General features: G+C 34.5%; 1 protein-coding gene across 2 annotated transcripts in view; it reads left to right on the top strand.

Annotated features, from left to right (window-relative positions):
* The window catches only part of CERKL (ceramide kinase like), a 52,420-nt gene that overhangs the window by 16,556 nt on the left and 12,640 nt on the right, over positions 1–23,224 (top strand). For both annotated transcript variants that reach the window (XM_068685863.1, XM_068685864.1), the window contains exons 2-5: positions 6,508–6,750; positions 12,485–12,616; positions 18,361–18,424; positions 22,154–22,296. In XM_068685863.1, the coding sequence (XP_068541964.1) occupies positions 6,508–6,750; positions 12,485–12,616; positions 18,361–18,424; positions 22,154–22,296 (582 nt within the window). The remainder of the gene's footprint in view (positions 1–6,507; positions 6,751–12,484; positions 12,617–18,360; positions 18,425–22,153; positions 22,297–23,224) is intronic.

The raw sequence follows: 23,224 nt of genomic DNA, 5'->3' as shown, positions 1-23,224 counted from the left end.
TCTTACAGGAAACACCACAGAGTTTCAGGCACTTTGTGAAAGGTTTGCTGCTACTTTTCCAATTGTATTATGAAATTAGGCAGTATGTGGGCCATACTCTTAATGTAAAACGTAGAGCTTTCTATAGTAAATTTATTTTCAGTGACCTCTTTCTTAATGTGATGTTAATGAGAAAATGTAACTATTAAAAAGCAAAGACTTTGCATGTCCCCTCTCAAGTGCGTTAGTTTCAGAATATTTCTCTGCCTCCCTTCCTTTCAGCTACCCCTGTTCTCTACAGCATCATTCCCAGCAGATCTTCTTTGGAGATTATTTTTTCATTTCATAATCTCCTTTAAATCCTTTGTTGGAGAACGATGGGGAAGCTTTTCCTTAAGGTGGAGCTTCTTGTCTGAAAAAATGCTAGGTCTTGTGCTAAGTTTTAATCACATAATGGTGGAGCTGTTTTTCGGCTCAGGTCTTTATTCAAGAAACTATTGGGCTTCCTTTCAAACTATGAATTTTGGTGTATTTGCTGACAAAGTTCTGCTGTTACCTTGTAGTTTGAGAGGAAGGTGTTTTGCTGCTCATGGAACATGTTGTGAGTGAAAGCTTCGGGGACTGATGTGTACTGAGCCTCATGCAAGAAGGAAGGACTTAGGATATTTGGAAGGACAAGGATGATTAGTTTTTAAAAGATGTGGTGGAGGGCAGGGATCAGAATCAACTGGTGAAGGAGTCCTGTGGAAAGAAAAGTTTGGAACATGGAGAGAGGTGGAAAGGGAGGGCAGGCTGGGCTGGAGGAAGCAACCAACTGAAGTCATGAGTCAGGGATTCTTGCCTCTGCTTCTTGGACTGCTTTATATTAAACTAGTTGTGCTAAAATACCATGGGAGGGACTTATGGAAGTAGGGAGTTTTGAGGTGACTATCCTAATGCATTATGAAAGTATTCTGTCATAACCTTTTTATTTCTAGGAACATTATGCCTGTATGAATATACTGGAATGTACTCCTGGACATATACAGAAATAAAGCATTGTATAGAGAAGAGTGACCTGCTGGCTGGTAATTTCAGCCATGCTCCCTTCTTTGGGGTAACTTTGCTAAACATGAATAGTAAACAATTATCATGATGCCTTTTGCTGCTGTATTAAAATAATGTGTAATTTTTTGCCCAACAAACTGTGACTTTTAGGGTAGAGTTTTATTCCGAGTATTATATATATTTTTAATAACACGTAAATAGAGTTCTAAAAAATCAGTGTGCATCTTTCCCAGTTCTTGCTGACTCTTGTTGATGATCTTTGAGGAGTTAGCAATTAGAAGGTAACGCGCACAGCATGTTGGCCCAAGCCACACTGACTTCATGCTGATGAAAAGAGACAGTTCCAGTCCTTCCTCCTTCCCTGCTATGTGTATTCTTACCACTTTGAGCCATCTCTGGTTGCAGGACTCGTGTTGAAATGACTGCATTAACTAACTTGTCAGAAGACTAAGCCAGCAAAAAAATAAAATAAAATGGACAATCTACGCTACTTTAGGGAGTTGAATTGACTCAACTTGGTTTTGTCAAGTGCCAGACACAAAACAAAGGCTGGACTACACATTTGTGGTAGGTGCCTATGTTGGAAGGGGGATTAATGGCACGATGTTGCATTGGCTTGGCAGAATACATCACTTCACCCTGAGATTCTCTAAAGGAGAATGAAAATCGGTTGTTTTCCTGTCAGATGCTTTTAAGCTCAATTTTCTGCCCTGAAGGGTTACAGCTGTTGCTGCAAGTAAATAGGTGGCATTAAAAGATGAAGGTGGTAGCTGCACCCTGCTTTTACTCTTGAGCTCTGGAGGAACTACGATGCATCTCTTCAGTACTTTGTAATACTTCCTGAGCTCCCTAGGATGTCATTACACACAATCTGGAAAATATTTTTCTAAACTATGGTCTTGGCTGTGTTATGTATCTCTTTATAACACCATTTAAAAGGACTTGAGTAGCACAAAGGTGATCTTAAAAACAAACAAAAAGAAACAGGTCTTCCCCAGCCTGGCCCGTGCTTTACCACCTTCTCCCCAGCTCACTGTTCAATATTCTGGCCAAGCACTAAGTGAAGTTTTGCTTTCTCTGGTTATGAAGGAGAGTAGGAGGCATAGCATTGTGTTTTTTTTTTTTGTTCCCCCCACCCCTTCCAAGGTGTTGCATGACTGGTCTTTTTTGAAATAGCTTGAAAATTCAATGTTTTGAAAGTAGCTTTTCTGTTTTATGTTTTGTGTATTTAAATTAATATTGAATAGTCTGACGTGAGCTATACAGTGATTCTTAGCTCTTTTGGCAAAAAATGATCATACTTTCACCTTTATAGTTCGCATTGCTAGTCCTTCATAACCAAAGTAGTAGCTGAAAACTCTGGAGTGGTTTCATGAGTCAGTTACATGGCCCTTACTGCACTGATGGAAAGAATGGGCTCAAGTTAGTACTTGGTGTTTTATATAGAATTTATTAAAAATTATTTATTTAATAATTAATTATTAAATTATTTTAAATTATATTTTTAAAATAAATATTGCTAAGCATAAGTTTGTGAACATATTGTCAAAACTGTTTTCACTTTTCATTCTATTTCCTTTTAAAAAATATATTAATACGGCTATATTTTATTGTATATTTGGAATAATAGTGTTGAAAACAGTGTTTATGCTGTGTAAGAAGAACTGCAATAACTACTGTATTTTCTTTGGTATAATCTTGATGGTTTTATTTCTGTTTATCTATTATGTTACACTGTACTCAGGTATAGCAATGAACTATCAATGAAGTAAGCTTGAGAGCCTAACAGGACAAAATGTGTAATAGTTTTATCTATAGAATCAAGTGGGACTATGTGAGTTGCCAAAGGTCATACAAAGAATTCGTGACCAGGGGAGTAGAACCTTACGTTCCTTATTTCCAAATCTTGTAGTTGAACTATACAGACACCTGACACGTATTTCTCAGATATTTGTTACAGAAATTAAGTCCTCAGATACCACTCCTAGATGTTGGCCCTCTATTGTCAGATAAAAGTCTGATAAATGATATGTTGTTGAAGCGTTGGCGCTTGTATTTTAACGACACATTTCTGCAAATTTTTCTATTTTCTATAGTACTGTTTTTTCTTCTGTATGTTTTGATCAATTTTGCTTTAAACATGAGATACTCTATTTGTTTAAAACTTAGTTTAACACTTAGAATTGTTTTCTATTTATAATTAAACTGTATTTGCGTGCATTAGTACTGTACCCTTTGATTTGGTGTATTTAGACATAATTTTTTATTAAATAATATCAGGCAGGCCTTTTTTCATGCTGTATTTGGGGAGGAAAAAAAAGTGGACATGTGCAGAAACTGTGAGTACAATTAGCGTCAAGCAGATAAATCCAACTCTAATCCTGTTTACGCTCTACATCAGACAGATGTGCTGAGATTGATTTAGACAAGCTCTTGGCTTATAGTAATTTTTTTTTAAGTGCCATATATTCTGTTTTTGTTAGGTCTTTGTTAAATGTTAAGTGCTGTTAGTTTTACTCTTCCTAACGCCTGTAACCTACTTTATACAGGTTCCCTCTCAGCTCTCATGATGACAGGGCAGCCTGGTAGAAGAGATTATCTTTATTCCTTGTAATTAAATTGACGTTTTTTTTTTCAGAAGATACAACAATGGGAAGTGGGTACTGAATTAAATAAATAGCATGATATCTAATAGATGTATACTTAAATCTCTTGCAAGAACAGATGGTACCCAATATCTTTCTAAGTAATGTGAGAGGACAGTTAATGTCCTGAAACAGCTAGCAATAACCAATATGATACTAACAAACTGATTGTGTTGTGTTTTTTTTTTTTTAAAGTTTAAAGAAGTGTCTAATGCATTATGTACTTTATTTTTAAAGTAAACTTGGTTGTTACTACCTGTTAGAGATATTTCATAATAACATATGCAATATATTTATAAATATACTTATATGTACATATTCATAAATATATAAAATATATACATATAACTCATGGCTTAAATTTTCATCTGAGTTCTTTTTTAAATAAAATTTTACTGTATTTGTGATGATCTTATTTTCAGTAAAAATGGAAGATAAAAAACTGTACAGTGGGCCTAAGGCCTTGCATGAAAACTTTTCAGCTGTAGTAAAAATTGCCTGTTCTGATCATACTAACACATTCAATATTTCCTTTACAATGTAAAACTTGAGGATGATGCTTTTGTATGATTCAGTATTACTATAGAATCACAGAATCACATAATTGTCTAGGTTGGAAGAGACCTCAAGATCATCGAGTCCAACCTCTGACCTAACAATCCTCCACTAAACCATATTGTTAAGTTCAACATCTAAACATCTTTTAAAGACCTCCAAGGATGGTGACTCCACCACTTCCCTGGGCAGCCCATTCCAATGCCTAACAACTTTCAGTAAAGAAGTTCTTCATAACATCCAACCTAAAACACCCCTGGCGCAACTTTAGCCTGTTCACCCTTGTCCTGTCACCAGGCACGTGGGAGAACAGACCAACCCCCACCTCTCTACAGCCTCCTTTAAGGTACTTATAAAGAGCGATAAGGTCACCCCTGAGCCTCCTTTTCTCCAGGCTGAACAAACCCAGCTTCCTCAGCCGCTCCTTGTAGGACTTGTTCTCCAGACCCCTCACCAGCTTCGTCGCCCTTCTCCGGACTCTTTTGAGCACCTCTATGTCCTTCTTTATAGTTTATATACTTCTCCAAGCTGTATTTGAAAATGTGTTCCAGTAGAACAGCTGGAATAAAAATACTATTTTTGAAAATGTAATGCTGCCTAGTAAGAATGGATTATTTTAATTTTCAAAATTTTTATGTGCATCTAAGCAACGCAAGACTTTGACAAATGTAGAGGAAGAGGAAGGTTTAAAAGCAAATAAATATCTGGCTGAAGTAGTAGCATGAAGAGACAAGATGAAATGGGCCTTAGCTGACTGACAACTAAGGTTATATTATGGAAATTGCTAGCAGAAAGAGAGTATTGGAGCAGGCCTTCATTTTATTGTTTCATGCAGGACAAATAGACTAATGTTTGTAATCTATTTACGGTTTGTACACATAACATTAGCACAACAAAATTAGTGATGCTCTCAGCAAAGCTAATATTCCAAAATGTTATTTAATTTAAAATATTTAAAAAGCAAAGCTTATTTGTACTGGTCTTGGTGAATAACTGCTGGGCAGCTGCTATTATACTTCTTATGTCTGCTTACCCAAGTTCCTAAAACACTGTGTGCGTGCTGGAATGTCCAGTGGTCTGTGTGTCTGACAAGTGTTTCTGGAAAAAGATGAGTAGACCTCCCCATTGAAAATGCTGTTTTTATAGTCAAGATGGGTCTTAAATAAGCATCTGTATCTGTAGTTATAGAAAAGTGATTGAGGATGTTGTGAAGTCTTTCCTTTAAGGTCTACAAAGACTCCCCAGGTGTTTTAGAGGAGCGATGTAGAGTTGGTAAGAATCCAGCTCTCAGGTTTGGTGCCTTGGGCTGCAAGGGGCTCTTTATTGGTCTCTATATCACATTGCATCTGCTGTAAACACATAGCAAAGAAAGTTTGCTTTTCCTGTTCAGAATATCTGACTCCTACAAGAATGTTGACTTTTTTCCTTCAGTCTGTGTATTTGAATGGGTTTGGTTTTGAGGAATTGGGTGTTTTACAGCTTAAGAGAGCAGAAAAGGAACAGAATAAGCCTATACCACAGTGGCTTAATTATTACACCTCCAAAAGGCATTTGCAACTAGTGCATGACACCATCACCAACCCAGGGATCTGTGTGTATGTCAACCCCAATACAAGAAAGCCTTCATTTCATGTTCCAGGCTGACATAACTCTCTCTGGTTTTGAACTGTCACAAGCACTTTTGAAACTGTTTTTCTTGTCTTCTAAATTAAAATCAAACGCGTAACTTGAAAATGAAAGATGAGATGGGTGATGTGTGTTTGGTGTATTTTTCTGGTTTTGCACAGCCGTTTTCTGATCTCTTTCTAGTCTAAACCCAAAGGGCAGCTGTAGTATCAATTGGAAAAATAAATTAAATATATATATAATTAGCTATATTTGTATAGTCAGCTTGGGTCCTATTGCACTTTCTGATTTCTGAGAGAGGTGATTCAGAAGAAGAGAACGAAAAATTTGCCTTGTGACTTAAATAACAACACAAAAGTTGGGGAGGTGTCACTTTTTTAGAGCCTCAAATTTGTTTTAGTTGTTTGAATCAAAAAGGGATACTATAGCCACTTTGAAATTGTGCTATTTGTATAGCAGGGTACCTAAATAATAGAGTTGGTAAAATATGAGATCAGAGATTGACGCGTGTGGTATGCAATAGGTTTCAATATAGGCATGAGCAGATGCAGCAAGTGAAACTATAGGTGAGGCCATAATGGTATTGTTGGTTTTTGTTTGCTTATTTTGATTTAGATATTACTCTTAGTTGGTAACTTTTTTTTCCTCCCTACAGGTGATTCCAGTACGGTTCTACAGGATGAAGAGGAGATTATTGAGATGAAGGATGTATTTTCAGTCAAACTAAAACGCCGTCGTTTTGTGGGACAGAAAAAAGGTGGTACTTTATTGGGTATCACTATTTTTAAATGCTTGCATAAAGAAGAAAATAAACTAACGGACTGTGCTGTCCATTTAAACAACTTAAGTGAAGACCACTGTAATTCATGGTTTAGACATCTAAAGGAAATTTTGAATGGTAAGCACTTAATCGGGGCTGTTATTATTTCAGACTTCTTTCTATTGGTGATGCATAAGGTTGAATGATTTTTAGAAAAAATATTTTGCCTGTAGAAATTAAAACACAAACGTATGAATAATGTTGTTGGAAAATGCTGTACACTACCAACGTTTGACATGGTGAAGTATAAAATTTAACAAAGTGACAATGACTAAAGCATGTTTAAAAAAAATAAGCTGATGCTATATTTTGGAAGTGTTCAAACACTGAAAATAAGTAGCTGATTGCTTTCTGACTGAAGAGTCTTTTGAGAAATCTGTTTCTTTAACAAAATACAATGTTGGTGCTTTCACTTGGAATTGCTGCACATGTAATGGTACTGGAGTTGTTGCAGCACAGGAGACTCTTCAGAGACTGCCCAGAACCTGTTTAGGAACTCCCGCCTGAGACCCACAGGCTCTTAGAGGCTAATGGGAGAGGCTTCCTCCTCATAATATTATCACAGGTGAAAGGGCTCTTAAGGCTCTGTAGAACTTTTACTGTATAATTTGATACCAGTTTATTGACGCTAGTTAGTGATGAGAGGCAGTTCTTTATTTAAAAATATTTTTCTGTATGCTATAATAATTTCAGGATGCTTTCTTAACCCATGAAAGTTGTATTTTTCATGTAAGTTGCATAAAATTTAAGAAATTAATATTTACTTTTTAGGGTGTGTGTGTAGGGGGGAAACAGCAACCCAAAACAAAAACAAGCCAAAGCCTTTCACTGTAATTTAATGCTATGAATTTTGGGAAGACACAGAATATAGTACACTTGTGATTTAAAACAAAAAAACCAACAACAAAACACAAACCAAAGTGTCTGATTTATCTCAAAATTGTTTCTGTTTATTGACTATAGCAAATGAGTTTCTACATTACAGAAGAAAAACAATCCTTCTTATAATAGATTATTAAAACTTCAGCCGAATTGTTAATACTGAGACTGATTATGGAATTCAAATTTTACACATCTGTACTGTTTGTAACAGCACTTCCAGTAGTGATTTATAGCGTTCTTCTATTAAAGTTAAGCAGAAATAGAGAAAACGAAATAATGTTCATTAAGTGTGCATACATACACTACTTCCAATATGCTTTGGATTTTCCAAACAAAATTGTGTATTAAAAACTGCCCCCCCTTGCCCCTCTTGAAAGGCTTTATCAGTAAATATCTAAATCTGCAGAAGTGCCAAGATTCTTGCAGATCTCTAGCTACCCATAAAGGCAAGGACATTTGCATACGGAGCAAATGTCTGTTTTGTTCCCAGATTACCCTCCATCCATCAGGAGCAGTGATACCATATGTTCACAGAAAAAAAGAGGCAGTATCTCTTGCTCAGGTTGCCTTGACTTCGAGGTGCAGTCTCTGTTTTATAGCTTTGTAATTGCAAGCCACCTGAACCTGAAAAAAGCATTCTGTGCCATGTTGCTCTTTCTGGTTCTTCCTTCAGCTTTCATCTTTCTTCAGAAGTCAAACCTCGTGCCGCTTTTTCTGGATGTCTACTCAGTACATTTTTCTCCTTTACTTTTACTTCAGGAATAATCAGGACTCAGAGTGTGTTGGAAAAAATATCCAAATGCAAACCCCACAATACTGTTTACTAATGTGTACATTGTTCTGAGTTCTGCAATTGTAGTAAAAGTAGTTTTTCACACTATTAGATTTTGAAGACTGAGTAGGTATTCAAACTGCCTTTCTGTCTTTTTCAGAAAATCAGCAAATTGACAGCAACATTTCTACACTGAGTGTGGCAGAAAGACATTATCATTAATTCAAACAGTGTTGATATACTAACAATATAATTCAGGGAAAATTTTTTATTCTAATTTAAAATGTGCCAAACATTGGCAGGAAGGCCCCAGTAGCATACAACAGATCAAGTTCTGTTCTTTCTTCAGTAATTAAAGTCTCAAAAGGTGCATTGCATTGATATATCTCTGCTTATAGATAAGCTCTGCTATATAATCCTGCTATATCCTTATATTTAAGGATATATCCTTACAGATTGCAACACAAAATTAAAAGTCCATCCTTCTAAAATAGTCAAAATTGAACTGTATTTCTTTTTCCTAATGTGTCTTGTCAGAATGTAAGTTTTCATTAACTGCTGAACTATTTACCTGAAGGATTTTTATTGCCTCTAGGATGGAGCAAATTAAAAGCAGGTGATCTACCGAAGTAGAGTGTCTGTATGCTTAGGTACAGCTGTCAGTAAATACGTATTTTCGTTTGTCAGAATGACTAAATGTTACTAAAAGGTGCATCTCTGACAACTGAAAATAAATACAATTTCTATTTGATTACCTTCTTTTTTTATTTTTTTTAAGCATTCATCATTTCTGTGTGTGTGTGTAATAGGGTAAAAAGCGTGCTACTGTCTTCCCACTTCTAAAAAAAATTTCTTATTTTCTACATATAAGTGCTGTTGTCTAGATGCACGCCTGCGAGATATTAAGAGCTTGCTCAATGATATGATGTTCAAGAAAACTTTGATCTGTACATTGCTTATTTGTTAAACTGATGTAAAATGACTGCTTCTACCTTTAGGCATGCACCTTTGGAGCCCAGATTCTGCATTGGCTCCTGGAAAGCCCCAAATGGCAGCTTAGACATTTGTTTCTAGTCTGGTGTTGTATGTCAGACCTATTGTGCACCTGACTCACAGTGATTTCCATTTATACATTGCATCTTTCTGTGCTGGGCTTATGGGCATGTGCTGTAGACATACTGTGTAAGTAGAATTCACTGCTTGATTTGGAATCCTCTCTGCATGCAAATGCCCAGGGCTACTTAAAGGGTTAAGACAGCCCTGGAAATGGGAGAAAAGGGACAATTAGCAATGCTTACCTATTCTTTTTTTTTTTTTTTTTTTTTTCTTTAGCCGTGATGAGTCTTATTCTTGTTAACAGTGTTGATTTGAAAGAGTTTCACTTAAAAACTCTGTAAGCTAGCAGAAGACAATACTGTTAAGAATAAATGATGAAGTTAACTAAAAGTACCTGAAGTACATTTTATTTTTATGTACCATTGTGTAGTATCTCTCTTGTTCTGGGATTTGATACAAATGTCTGAAACTTCATGCATGAAGTTTTAATTAAACCATTAATGTTAAACATTAACTTTGCTTAGTTAATATTAACAGTGGTGTCTCCATAGTTACATTAACAAATGTTTCATATTATTAGTTTTCCTCATGTATAATATTGTTACTGCTGTATAAAGTATTTATAAATGCATGTAATAACAACGTGATTCCAAGCTCTTAACTTTTGTAACATAAACCCATTTTCATAAAACTAAGAACTGAAAGCAGCACAGATGTATGTCTGAGCATAGCGTCTCTGCTGCCCTCTGAGCCTTTGTTTTCAGAACACCCTGATTGACCCACCACCCTTCATGGTTCACTGATTCACTTGATAGATCAAGTTTAAACTAGTGCATATTAGCACATTTGTTAGTACTAGAGGAACAGTTGGCCTTCCTGCTTTAGGCTGCAGGTTCATTTCAAATGGAGCAGCTACAGAAAACAATAACAGAATACCAGTTAGGACAGCACCAAAAGGCTGACAGACTGAAATCAGTTGCAGGCTCTAGTAAATAAGATCAATTCATTCACAGTGTTGTTTAAAGAAAGTTAAAAGATGATTATTATTTAAAAATACTTAAGAGCTTTCACTATATATTATGTGTTTCATACTATATTGTGTGAAAATCTTGCCTGTGATTAGGGTTGGATTTTCTTTCATTACATCCAGTTGTTTGTTACATGATCATTGCACTCTGTGAATGATAACTAATAATTTTTGTCAGGATTATCCATTCATGTCTGTTGGCAATCATTTGGCATGAAACCACATGAGTAGTGTACCATCTCTCTGCTCAAATGCCACTGGTGAAATGAAAAAGAAATGAGTACAGATTTGGTCTTCCATCAAGAGCCTTTGGAATGAACCTTTGCTTGTGTCCTTTCATGATCGTATCGGTCACTTTTGTATAATGCTTCTTTGCTCTTTTGGCAATATAAGATACTGCTTCATATACTCAAAATGTTTTTTATAAAAACTTACCAGCAAGCATTTAAAGATGAAACTTTTTCTCTTAGGGTTTTTTCAAGTTAGCAGTGGTGGTGCATCAGAGAGAACTCATCAACATACCATTTATAGGGGAAAAGTGTTGTTGCCTTACTCTTAAACAGTCTGTGTGTCTTCTGCTAATATCACTTAAATGTGAGAGGGAGGGAAATTCTGTAACTAATAAGATTGAGAAGTTACTGCCTTATCTTTTTCTTTATCATGGATTTTGTACTTCTTGGAGAGAAACAAAGCAGCCAGTGACTTCGAACTGAAAATCAGTGATGGCTAGCAACAAACTCATAGTGTTGAAAGTGTTTAATATATTATGTGGTTTGGCATAAATGAGGAACCTATCTCTACTTACGTGGTGTTTTATTTCATGTGCACAGTGTGGCATGTTTCCTGAGGATGTGCTTCTTTGTGTAGGTACTCAGGCCTCCTGCTGAAGACATTCAGGATTCATCAGGCATTAACAATGCATTGGGAGTACATTGCCACATTAAATTTCTTTCAGTATCTTTAAGAAATCTTCTAAAATTTACTAGCACAAATTCGATAAAGTGCTAATTTTCTTTTGCAGATTCTTTGATGTGTTTAAATGAGTGAAAGAATAATTTATGAGACTCTTATAATCATTATATTTTGATCGTAAGGAGTACTTTTCCTTTGATGCTAAAAACAGTATTTAGTTATAATTTCTCAGAAGATTTACTCCTGGTTAGTTGTTGAGGTACAGGAAGTGGGAAACAACTTCAGGAAGTCCCAGCCAACATACGGTTTGTGTGGCTGTATAGTTTGAAGTAATACTCTATATGGGGCAGGAAAAATTTTTCACTCTTGGTTCCTTTTGGAGTTGAGGCCTATTGCTAATTTTCTTCCTGAATGTTGAAAGCAGTATACTTTATCAGACCTAGCTTTCATTTGGCTAAACAAGTGGTAATCTAACCTAAAGCTAAACGTAAATTGAGAAATTATAAATGAATTAATTGAATATAAAATTGTTCAATCATTTATTGTAAGTAACTAGCAAAACTCAGGTAGTATTTTGCACCACCATTTGCTTTTTGTGGTAAACCATCCTCACTCATTAACAGCAACCATAGGAATTCTAGAAACAGAAACCTGAAAAGTAGTGTTTATATAAAAATGTTTACAAATCCCCCTCCCCCCCCAAAAAAAATAATAAAATAAAATAAAATGAACAATAATTACTAGATTTCCAAATGGTATTGACAAGTAATCTGTTTCTTTGCATTTCTTCTCACCTCTTTCAAGATGAGGAAATTTCCTTTGTGTTGCTTGATTTGTAATCCCAGAAAACAAAAGTACTGAATTGTGCTGTCAGTTCTGTTGGGTGTTATTGTCATTATGCCTGCTGGCAATGTTTCACCTTAAATTCCAAAGACAACATGTTTTGATATTTTTTGCCACTTGTCTTTTAGCTTCTCCACATTCAACATGCTCCTGTTTCAGGGTTTCACTAGGTTATGACATATACTTTTTTTTTCTGGTTCATTTTAATACTCTAATTTACATATCCTGTTTAAGTATTATATTGGTTCCAATATTAAAAATGCAGTTAAGCTGTATGAAAAGCTGTGTGCAATATGAAATGTTTTGTGTTTTCTTTTTAGGCTTTCAAAATAGACCAAAATCCTTAAAAGTATTTGTTAATCCAAGCAGCCACAAACGAGAAGCCACTCATGTTTATTATGAAAAAGTTGCACCACTTTTTAAGCTTGCTGACATCAAAACTGATGTCACAGGTAAGTTGCTTCAAAAGCATAGTTTAATCTCATGTGAAACAAGTACTTAAGCATGAAAGATAATTTGAATCTTTATTGACTTTGTCTGCAAGTATTGAATTTATATTTATAATTTATTTAATGTAGTTACACAATGCAATGTATTTTTTCGTGAAAAAAATGTTTTAGTAATTCTGTTCTTCATTGAATAGCTTTCTCTCCAATAGCCATCAATACCAGTAATATATCTTTCATACTTTTAAACCAAACATTGAATAAAAAGAAACAAGCATTTAATGTCTAATGGTCTTGTCTACGTTTGCTGAGATTTTTTCCTGCATTCTGACAGACACGTCTTAAAATATTACCTCTCTTCCTAGAAGATCTATTGGTCATGGGAGCGAGGCTGATTGGAAGAACATGCTATTTCTAGGCTCTGACTCAGTTTCAGGGATAACCTGTAAGCCGAAGTGATTAATGGGATGGCAAGGGTAGTTCTCACCAGGCAGGCGGGCATGACTTGCTGTCTGGAGAACATGAAGGTACAAGTTTAATGTTGTAGTGATGCTACCTTCTGCTCACTAATAGGTTCTTGATATCAGGTTTGGATTTAAAGCTCAAAATTCTGCCAGACTTCTGCTTTATGTCCTTCTGGATTTCACTGAATTTGCCCTTTGGCTATTTTATTTCATTGGCTTTCTGTAAGAAACTGAGCAGGCAAACAACGGATTTCTTAGTGCAGTAAAATAGTAATGATCTCGTTATTATTTCTGCCCCATTCTGTGAAATGCCTGAAAGTTACTTAAGTTGCATCAAATGTCGTCCCCCCCCCAAATTTCCAAGCATACAGAGAAATGGTATTAGTATTTCCTGTTCCAAATAATGTTATATTCATAGCATTATAATTCCCTTTAATACACTGCTGTTCTTTGGTTATGCATTTCGTATCCATGTGAAGTGTAAACTCTCTTGCAAGACATTTTAATATCAAAAAGTGTTTTTCCTGTGTCTGTTGTACTTGGTTTGCAAAACAATTGGTTCCAGATTAAAGATATGGGGTTTGTCTTGTAGTTATTGCGTAAACTTCTTGTGAAATCATGACTAGTTTAGGCTACGTGCCAGAAAGCACTCTGAGAAAATCTGATTTATGTATAAGAATATAATAACGCGATACGTGTTTTTATGAGATTTGTCTTGCTAATTTTATTACCTGTTTCTATATATTTTTAAATTATTTAGCCCACAATTTAAAGTAAAATCAAATGAAGATTAAAGACACAAAAAGTGTGAAAAAGAATTCAGTCTGTTAGAATTATGTAGTGATTTTTTCTTAAATTCTCTTAACTGACAAAGGAATATTAAAAGCTTTATGTGAGTTTTAATTCTCACAGATGCATTTTTCACCTGCAAGACAAAGTAGCATAAACAAATTATTAATAATGCTGTCTTCTTAGAAATTGAGCATAATGTTGCTTGGTCACAATTTAAAAATAAATAAATATATATATATATATTTATATGTTATCATGCAGACTTTAGTAAGAGATTACTAACTATGTCATGTTTTAAATTAACTATTACTTAGCTGTTTTAAACAACTATTTAAATAAAATTACCCTTTTAAAAAATTCCTTACTACTGGTTAGTGTTTCTTTTATTTTTGCTGTGAACATAACCTTGTTTGTAAAACTCAGCTAAAGGCAGAATTAACTTGTGTAAGATTACATTTTTAGCTATGTAATGTCATCTGAAATCCTAAAGTGTAATATATCAAATATGTACCAACAGTTTTAAAGATTAATTCATAGAATTTAGCTATGATTATCGCTGTTAGTGATTTTTAAAAGCATTTTCCTATTTGAAGAAAAACAATTTAAAGTTTATTTTTGATTATTTTTCTTTTAAATTCTGAAAAGAAGCTTCTGTTTTTAGCTAGATAAATGTTTAATTGCTTACCTTTAAAAATAACGTTATTTTGCTAATATCCAAATACTGAAGTGCTTATTAGTTGCCTAACACTCCTCCTACAGGCAAAATGAGAAAACTACATTAGGGTTTTAAATGCTAGTGGAGAACTAAATAATTAAGAGATATGCATTTAAAAAAATAATAAAAAATACAAATAAAAAATAATAAAAAATAAAAAACAGTGGGACCGCTTGAAAGTCTTGTTCACTGGTGACATCTAATAAAACTCTTAAGTGCTTCATTTCGAGTAAATATAACAGATTTTTTCCTCCAATTATTGTTATGGCTTTTATTTGTGATGTTGAAGTGTGCATCTCACTATTACTGCTTTTCTGAAACATGACCATTTACTTCCATAGCAGTGTACAAAGGTGTATTATGTACTACAAATTGAAGGCTTCTCTACAGTTTTTATATTGAAGATAGTTTACTTCTAGTCTTTACACATATACTTCTTCAAAGCTTAAAATTCATACACAAAAATCCTAAAGCAAATTTGAATCTCTGAAGTGATTTTGAGTGCATATACAATGCAAGACTTTAAATATAATTAAAAACAACAACTACAACAACAAAAAATATGAAACTTGGACAATGAAGTGATGAAAGACAGAACTCTGCTCATCCCATCTCATGTTTTGCTAGCTGGCTCTTGGTGTTACTGTGTAGTGGTTTTGGCTTTTACATGATCAACCTTCTCATGACTTAATTTTCACTGTTAATTCTATTGGAATAATCTTTTTAATTTTATTTTTTTTTCCATATTACTTTGCACGCTAAAAATGCATTGATTTTACTGAGATTGACCACAGGTCTTAAAGGGTAATGTATTTTTACACAGTCTTATACAGTCTTTCAAGAGTTTTAGAGTTTAACAGTGCTGCTGTTGGGATATGACATTTAGAAGAACGGTGACTCTTCTAAAAGTCCAGTTCAACAAAATCTTCCCCCAAATCTGGGACACCTACAAGTATTGGCAAATACTGATGATTGGCTTTATTATTTTAGAAACATGTTGCAAAATCCTACACAAACTTAAGAAAGAAAAAAATAAAGGTAAACCCAACAGGCTCCTAGTTTGTCTTCTCTTTCTAGCTTTGAGTCTTCTGCTTCCATTTATGCACAGTTACAAGCTGGATGTTTTGGCAAAAACAGTAGCCTTCTCCCCTTCACCCCCATCATTTTTAAGGCAGAATCACAAAAGAAAAGTGAATGATTGAGAACTGGGCAAATAACATTGGTTTAAACTTGCAGTGTGCTAAATAACATTAATATTATTTTTTTTCCTCCAGTGTTAACACCAGTTAATCTGTTGTTCTTATTAGCAGTTTTAATCCTATTGGCACTGGTCTGTGACATGAGTGCCAGCATTTAGGCATGTCATGTGGAAGTGTCCCACATTTTGGAGCATTGAACCAATTATATATCGCTTTTTTCTTTATGTGAGGACTGAAGCCTTAGTTTCTTGTTTTGCTACATTAGATATGGTGTTACAATGTTTTGGATTATATGATTCTCTTCAACTCAAAATCACTCAATTGCCTTCTTTTCCCTATCGTAATTTAGAGCTTTGGAACAAAATGTCTTGAAAAAGGAAAACATTTTCAATTAAATTCTGTGTTAGAAATCACTAAAAAAAAAAAAATAATACTATCTATGCCAATTATGTTACATGAATCCTTAAACTGTGAAAGATGTTCTTTGTTCCTCTTAGCAAAATTTGGTTTTCCTCCTGAATTACAACAAGGACCAAAATTTTCAAACATCTATCTTTTTTTTCCAAGTATCAGAATGACTTTTACATGTGCTTCTGTAGGTTGTCTAGCCTGCTGAGAACTTTTAGACGTGGTCTTTTTATGCATGTGTTGATTTTTTAAAATTTTTATACTTGATAGATATTCTATAAACAGTCGTCAAGTTTTTTATTGGAAATCTCATATATTTTTTAATTATTGTTTTTGTCACAGTGCTTCAAAACAGATACTGTGTTCCTCTGCCATTTGCTCATCAAATTTTAAATTTCTTGGAATCATCCCAAGACTTATGCCTAGCAGTAGTTCGCCTTTGTAATTTTCAAATTTCAGCTATTAGAAGCAAAGAGGATGGAGTTCCCATCAATCTGTGTCTTTTTAACTTCCTTTACTGATTTCTCTGTAGACTTGTGCCTTCTTTATTTTCATGTCCTTGTTCTTTGAGCGAATTAATATTGTAATAATAAATGTAACTTACATCGTTACATTAGAAAACTACCGAGCATATTTTCCTTTACAATATAAAATCTTACTTGCCATACCATTTTAATTAGATTGTACGCAGAACTTTCTAAATGTCATTACCTTCATTTAAAAAGCAGGCATTTAACCTAGTAACCAACTGTGTTTTCACAGGAAGATTTTATTTCTCATTGAAGTAGCGGTAAGGTATTTGAGTCTTTCTGCATCATTTTTGCATGGTGCACACAATTTTATTGGTTTTTATTTTTCACAAGCTCCACATACTGCTAGACATAGAGTTACCATCTTTAAAAACAACACTGAGTACAGTGATAGCTTAAATACTGTGCTCTGATCTTCCAGAATAGGTCCTGCATGAAAGAAATTCTGTAAGCAATACCTGAAAGTTATTTTATTAATATGCATTTATGTAGCAGAATATTTCTCTAACTTTAATATCAAAATAATTCTAAGTTTTCATAAAGAGTTTCCAAAACACCAAGTACTAGAATTTTGCAAAATTTGAAGTTATGTGCTGATAGACAATTTTTAGTGCATAATGTAGAGATTTTATCACTTTCATTTTGATTTTTCTTTTTCACAGAAATTAGATACTCACTATTATATATGTGTGTTTGGAGAGAGAAGCATTTTCTATTTTTGTAAGCAGCATTTGAGTAGTCTGTAGAAATACTATGTTATAGCAGGTACAGATATACAGTGATTGTTTTAGACACCACGACTAATAATTTTAACAATATTTAGAAACACTGGAGAAAAGCCTCGAACTATGCTAGCACCAGGGACAGACAAGCATGAAAGATTAATGTAATTTTGCATATAATCATGCACATTCTTACACAAAAAATCCATCTGCAAGTGTCATGTCAGTCAGCAAAAATCTTTGATGGGTGGATGCAGCTGGGCTGTCTCTTCTGGCAAAGCTGGCCTAGAAAATGCTAAATGTAGTTATGATGCTTTGTGCCATCTGTAGTATGCCAGTTTATCCTGTCTTCGCTGGCATTTACGGTACTATGTAGGGTATCAGCAAACACAGAGACATCAATGTAGAGTGACAGATTCATTTCCTCCAGAGGCTATGAACTCTGGTGTATACTTGTGCCACCTTCCTCTGTGTGTTATATTCTGTTGTCACTGGTATTTGGCTTGATTTCATACTTCTGTGTTTAACTCATATTTTTGACTTGGCAATTTGCATATCCTAACACAAAGGCAATTAAATGTGATTGATACTGAAATAATTCAGTCTTAACTGAGGATACGCTTACATTTTCCTGAACTTTACCAACTGTGTCAGTGCTAAAACTTCCATTTTGATGCAACAAACATCTTCTCTAGTTTTCTGGATTTAAATGTACTAAATAGCCCTGTGTCTCATACCAGCTGAGTTTCGATGTCTTATCTTTTAGCTAGTCTAACTGTACAACTTACCTTTTCAAATGCATTTACTGATCCAAAAATACATTCTGAACCAAATTACTGTATGTTCCTTATGCTAGAAGGAAAAAAAAGAAATCTTATTTTATCTAATCTTTTGATAACAAATAATGTCATTTTCCACAGTAACTGAATATGAAGGACATGCTCTCTCAGTACTGAAAGAATGTGAACTCCAGGCATTTGATGGGTAAGTTGATTAGTGGCAATGAATGTTAGTAAGCATCATAACATTAGTTTTTATTTTTATTCCATCCAAAGCTATGCCAGTAGGTATTTCATGAGTTATTCCATTTCAAATATATATTCAGATGGAAAAAATCAATACTAATTAGGTGCTTTATTTTTTTTATTACTTACTGAAAAAAAAATATATTTTAGACTGATAAATAATGGTAAATAAACATAAAGCTTTCTTAAATACATTTCATGAAAACTTCATTCTGTATTTGCAGGAATGAAGCAAGTGCTTTGTACTTCACTCTATCCATTCAAATGCCTCTTAAGGAAAACGTTTTATCTAAAAGTTACCTGAATTTTTTTTTGTTGTTGTTTCCATTAAAAATTCTAAAAATAAATCATTCAAGCTTATTTCAAGTTGAGAATGAAATTTTTGTTCAATCATTTTTAAAAAACTTGGAGCTATGTGGATTAATACTGCAATCTTAGTTATTTTTACATTTATGGGAGTATTCAGTAATAAATTGGAATAGGTTTGTGTGCTGTGGAAGTCTAACTGCATTTCTCAGAGCTGTTATAAGCATATGCAGTGAGCTACACAACAAGGCTTAAGTGTTTTATAGACTGATTCAATTTTTAGTAGTTCTAGAAACTTACAGAGATACATGAGAAAATTTATCAGAAGGTGTATTTTAGGTATTTCAAATTTTGAGGATAATTTATTTCAATTCCATAACTGTCTTTTGGGGTGATGGTTGGGGAACCAGTTTGTCCTGGGAAGCAGATATGAAAGCAAAAAGGAAAAGCCGATCATGTATTCTCTTGCACAAACCTCTTCTGCACTGAGCCATATTTTATTGTTTTGTCTGTGATCGTTGGGTGCAGTTACTGGAGTACTTGTGTGAGGCATCTTTCTAGTAGCCAGATACAAAGGGAAGTAGGAACAGAAGAAACTGGAAGAAAATACCATGGTGACTGGATGTCTGAGGTGAAAAGATCCCCATCCTTTCTAAGTTGGTTGTTCAAGTGTGTATTTTTTGTTTGTAAATTTCTGAAGTGTTTGAAAAACGTTTTATAACTTCCCCAAAAGCCTGGCTTCCATCCATGTACTTGTTCACTAAAGCACAATAAGAACATCCTATTCAATATCTAACTTGGGATGCTTTTTTGATGCGAGGTTGTAGGGAAAATGAATTGCAAGGGTAATTTTTTCCACTGATGTAGCTGGAGGTATCTTGATGGTTCAAGAAAACACTTTGGTGTTTCCCAAATAAAATTTTAATTATAATTCTAGTTTATTTAAAATTAAACCAGAAAATGTATGGGATCTGTTTTGAATTGAAAATTAACTCCATAGCCATGAAATCATACTGCAGATGAAAATCTACCCTTTTAGCAATTCAAGTAGCCACCTGACATGGTGTCACTTCACTATTTCCAGTGAGTCTTGAGAAGTTTTACTCATATACTGTGCAGTGTTGTTTGTGACTTGACAGATTCCAGTCCTTTTCAGTTGTGCCCTGGCTTCCTGTTCAGTTTTGTTCAAGTCAGCTACTGTATCTGTCCCTTAGTTCCCTGTATACAATGTAAACAGGATAACAGTGCTTTCCTGCCTCCAAGACAGAACAGGATTTTATTCATTACAGTAGGTAAGTACAGTAAAATACAACTTCTGATCTCGAATTTCTTTCCAAAAGAGTTATGTTCCCTGCATGTTAAACAGTATATGAAGTAAATCAGAAGCTTTCAACTTGCAGTAGGGTGTTGGAAGTTCTTCGTATTTGTATCTCGGTGCTTTCTGTAAGCAATACTGCTGTGTTTTAATTCTTTGTCAAAGCTGTTTTTGTCTGGCTTCTATGTCATTTATTTTCTCTGATTTCTCCAGCTTCCACTATGTTTTGCAAGATCATAGACATATGTCATGCATCTTGCATATTTCAACTCTTTTGCTCTCCCCCCTTTTTTTTCGTACTGAAATTACCCATGTTGGCAATGTGCTTTTTCCCTGCCTTGGGGCCAAGCTGTGGTGAGAAATAAAGTGCATTTATGATGCCTCTGAGCTGCATTCTCTTGTTTGTACAGTTACAGAAATATGCAAGGTATATACAGGTATTTCTTCCCTAATTAGGGGCCTACGCTACTATGGATTTTGTTTAGAGTAGCTTGGGTTAGTCAGACTTTAGGGAACAGTTGATTAAGAAACTTGTGTCTGATGGCTAGACAGATGTTTTTTCCTCTAAGAAGGCTTCTTCATGGTCTTAGTGAAATCTGTTTGCTCAAGGCTTTCTACTCCTTATGCATAGCAGGTTCTTGCTGATTAGGTCTGGAATCCCTGGTGCCGGATGGTATCTCTTGTTTCTGGCCAAAAAAGCAACTCTTGATGATTTATGTTAAATTAATTTAAACACACACACACACACACACACAAAGTTTGCATATTTTTGTTATTGTTGTTTTGTGGATTCTTCATCTGTGTATAACAACAACAAACACAGCCCCCCAAAATTAGAAGAATATTCATCTGTTTTAAAAAGTATTAATATCCAGCATCCACATTTAAGTCCCTCTAGGTGTACAGTTTATCATGTTTTTGTTGCTGTGGCAGGGATATTTAAGCCTAGGTATAAAACAAGAGCTAAACCAAAAATGAGATAAAAGAAGATGATTCCTGATTACAAGCAGGAAGAGAATGGGCTCCAAATTTTCTTTCTTTCTTTCTTCCTTTTTTTTATTCACTTTGAGCAGTGTTTAGATAGAAGGAAGTGGAAATATTCCTGAGAATTTAAATTTAAAAATAGAATCTGTGATAGTTGAATTTAAACATTTAGAAACATTTTTTATTAATTTAAAGCTTACTTTTTGTTTGTTTGTTTGTTTTTGTGGTTGAATTATCAGACAATTTCACAACTGCATTCATATAGATGTATGAAAGAAATACTTTAAGTGCCTCCTAAAGTAAACCTGACTTATATATATTTTAAAGGTTTGGAGTATATTATTACCATTTTTATATTTAAAAATGCGTACCTTAATAACCTCTAACTTTCAGTCATACAGATTTGGAGAATCAAATTCTAAGTTACTTAAATAAAACTAAAAATAACAACAACAAAAAAAGACACTTGCTGTAACTGAGCTTTTACAGACAAACGCATTCCTCTCTATAGCCACAGCAGGTGGGAGTTTAATTACATGCTCCAGAAGCAGTGATTAAGTACCTTCATGCAAAGGATTGCTGGTACTAGGGTTTTATACCTTGCTAAATCCCTCAACTGCCTGCATAGTATCCAGGATTAACTGTTTTCAAGTATTTTTAGTTTTATTGTAATATTTGGTGAGTTGTTATTATAATGGTAATTAAAAAGCAGCAGAATGCTTGTGTGGGTCAGTACTGAAAGGTTTGAAGAACTTCTCCACTGAAGCACTTGAGCACGTGCTTAATTCCTGTGCCTGTTCAGTTCTGTGGCTCCAGTGTGCTCACATAGCTTGTGATAAGGTGAGTTGTAATTTATGAATTGTTAAACACACTTCTTACTACTTGGATAGAAAGAAGCAGAAATAAGGATTCTTATATCTTGTTAGTTAATATTCACTGATCTGGCAGTAAAGTGATAACAAGTCTTTAAGAAAGAATGTTTTTTAGCTACTTGCAGTGCTGTTATGTAGACGAGGTGTGGTTGCTGTACTGTCCTTGTTTGCTCAGTTACGAAACAGCTTTTGCATTTTTGTTTTGTAATAGGGTAGTCTGTGTTGGTGGAGATGGATCTGTCAGTGAAGTTGCTCATGGTCTGCTACTTAAAGCCCAGATAGATGCTGGAAAAGGTACAGACTATATACCAGCGCCTGTCAGAGCGTCAGTTCCTCTTGGAGTAATACCAGCAGGTGAGGCTAAACAGTACTGTTACATTTTGTCAGTCATCTGTTTTAAATCCCTCTGGCATGTTTTATAGTTTTGGCTACTGAAGGCAGTTCTTGGTGCTAAAGCTTCAGTCACTTAAGGGAACTATTGGATAAATGACCTAAATTAGTGATTTAGATTGATTACAAATGACTAGATTTTAAATCATTATGATAATTTATAGTAATGGCACAGATGAGCTCTTTGCCTAAAGGAAGTAGCTCTGGGAGAATAAAACTAAAATCATCTTCAGTTGATCCATGAGAAGATCACATTTTGCCCTTATTTGCCAACAGAAATGATACCAAATGTAAACTTTATTTTCTAGAATGTCTTTAACATAAGCCATGGTGATTTTGCTTCTCACTCTAGTTTTCTTGGCAGATTCTCATTTGGATTCATGCTTACAGTCTATTTTTAAATGGTGTGTTATGAATACATTTTTCAGATGATATTAAAAAAATACCGTGCACTCAAAACTGCTTATCTCTTCTTTATTTGTATAGATCTGAAAATACATAAAATATATATATATATTTTTAAAATACTCTTATTCCTTTCTTTACTTGTACTTAAATCTTGTGTGTTTGATTTATTTTTTTCCCTTCTCCACCAACATTTCCAATTTTCCGTTTTCAGTATTACTTGGACCAGCTAGAATTAGTAGAGGCAAGGCTGATACTGCATTGGTATCTTCCATTTGAAAGGGGAGCAGTATTTTTGCATGGAAAGTACCCCGTGGTGTGGCTGTTGATGTGACTGCTTGTTGTAATTTCTCAGGCATTTTTAACTAGTAAGGAAAAAAGCCCTGCAGCCAGGTGAACAGTAAATTGTTCTTTTCTGCTTTTTACTAAAAAGGGAGCAAGTCACTTCCAGACAGAGCAAGCATGTTTTAAGTGCTTTACTTTGCAC

The sequence above is a fragment of the Anas acuta genome, chromosome 6, assembly GCF_963932015.1.
Source record: "Anas acuta chromosome 6, bAnaAcu1.1, whole genome shotgun sequence".
Lineage (NCBI taxonomy): Eukaryota > Metazoa > Chordata > Aves > Anseriformes > Anatidae > Anas > Anas acuta.
Note: the sequence above shows the minus strand (reverse complement) of the source record. Positions and strands in the feature narration are given on the sequence as shown.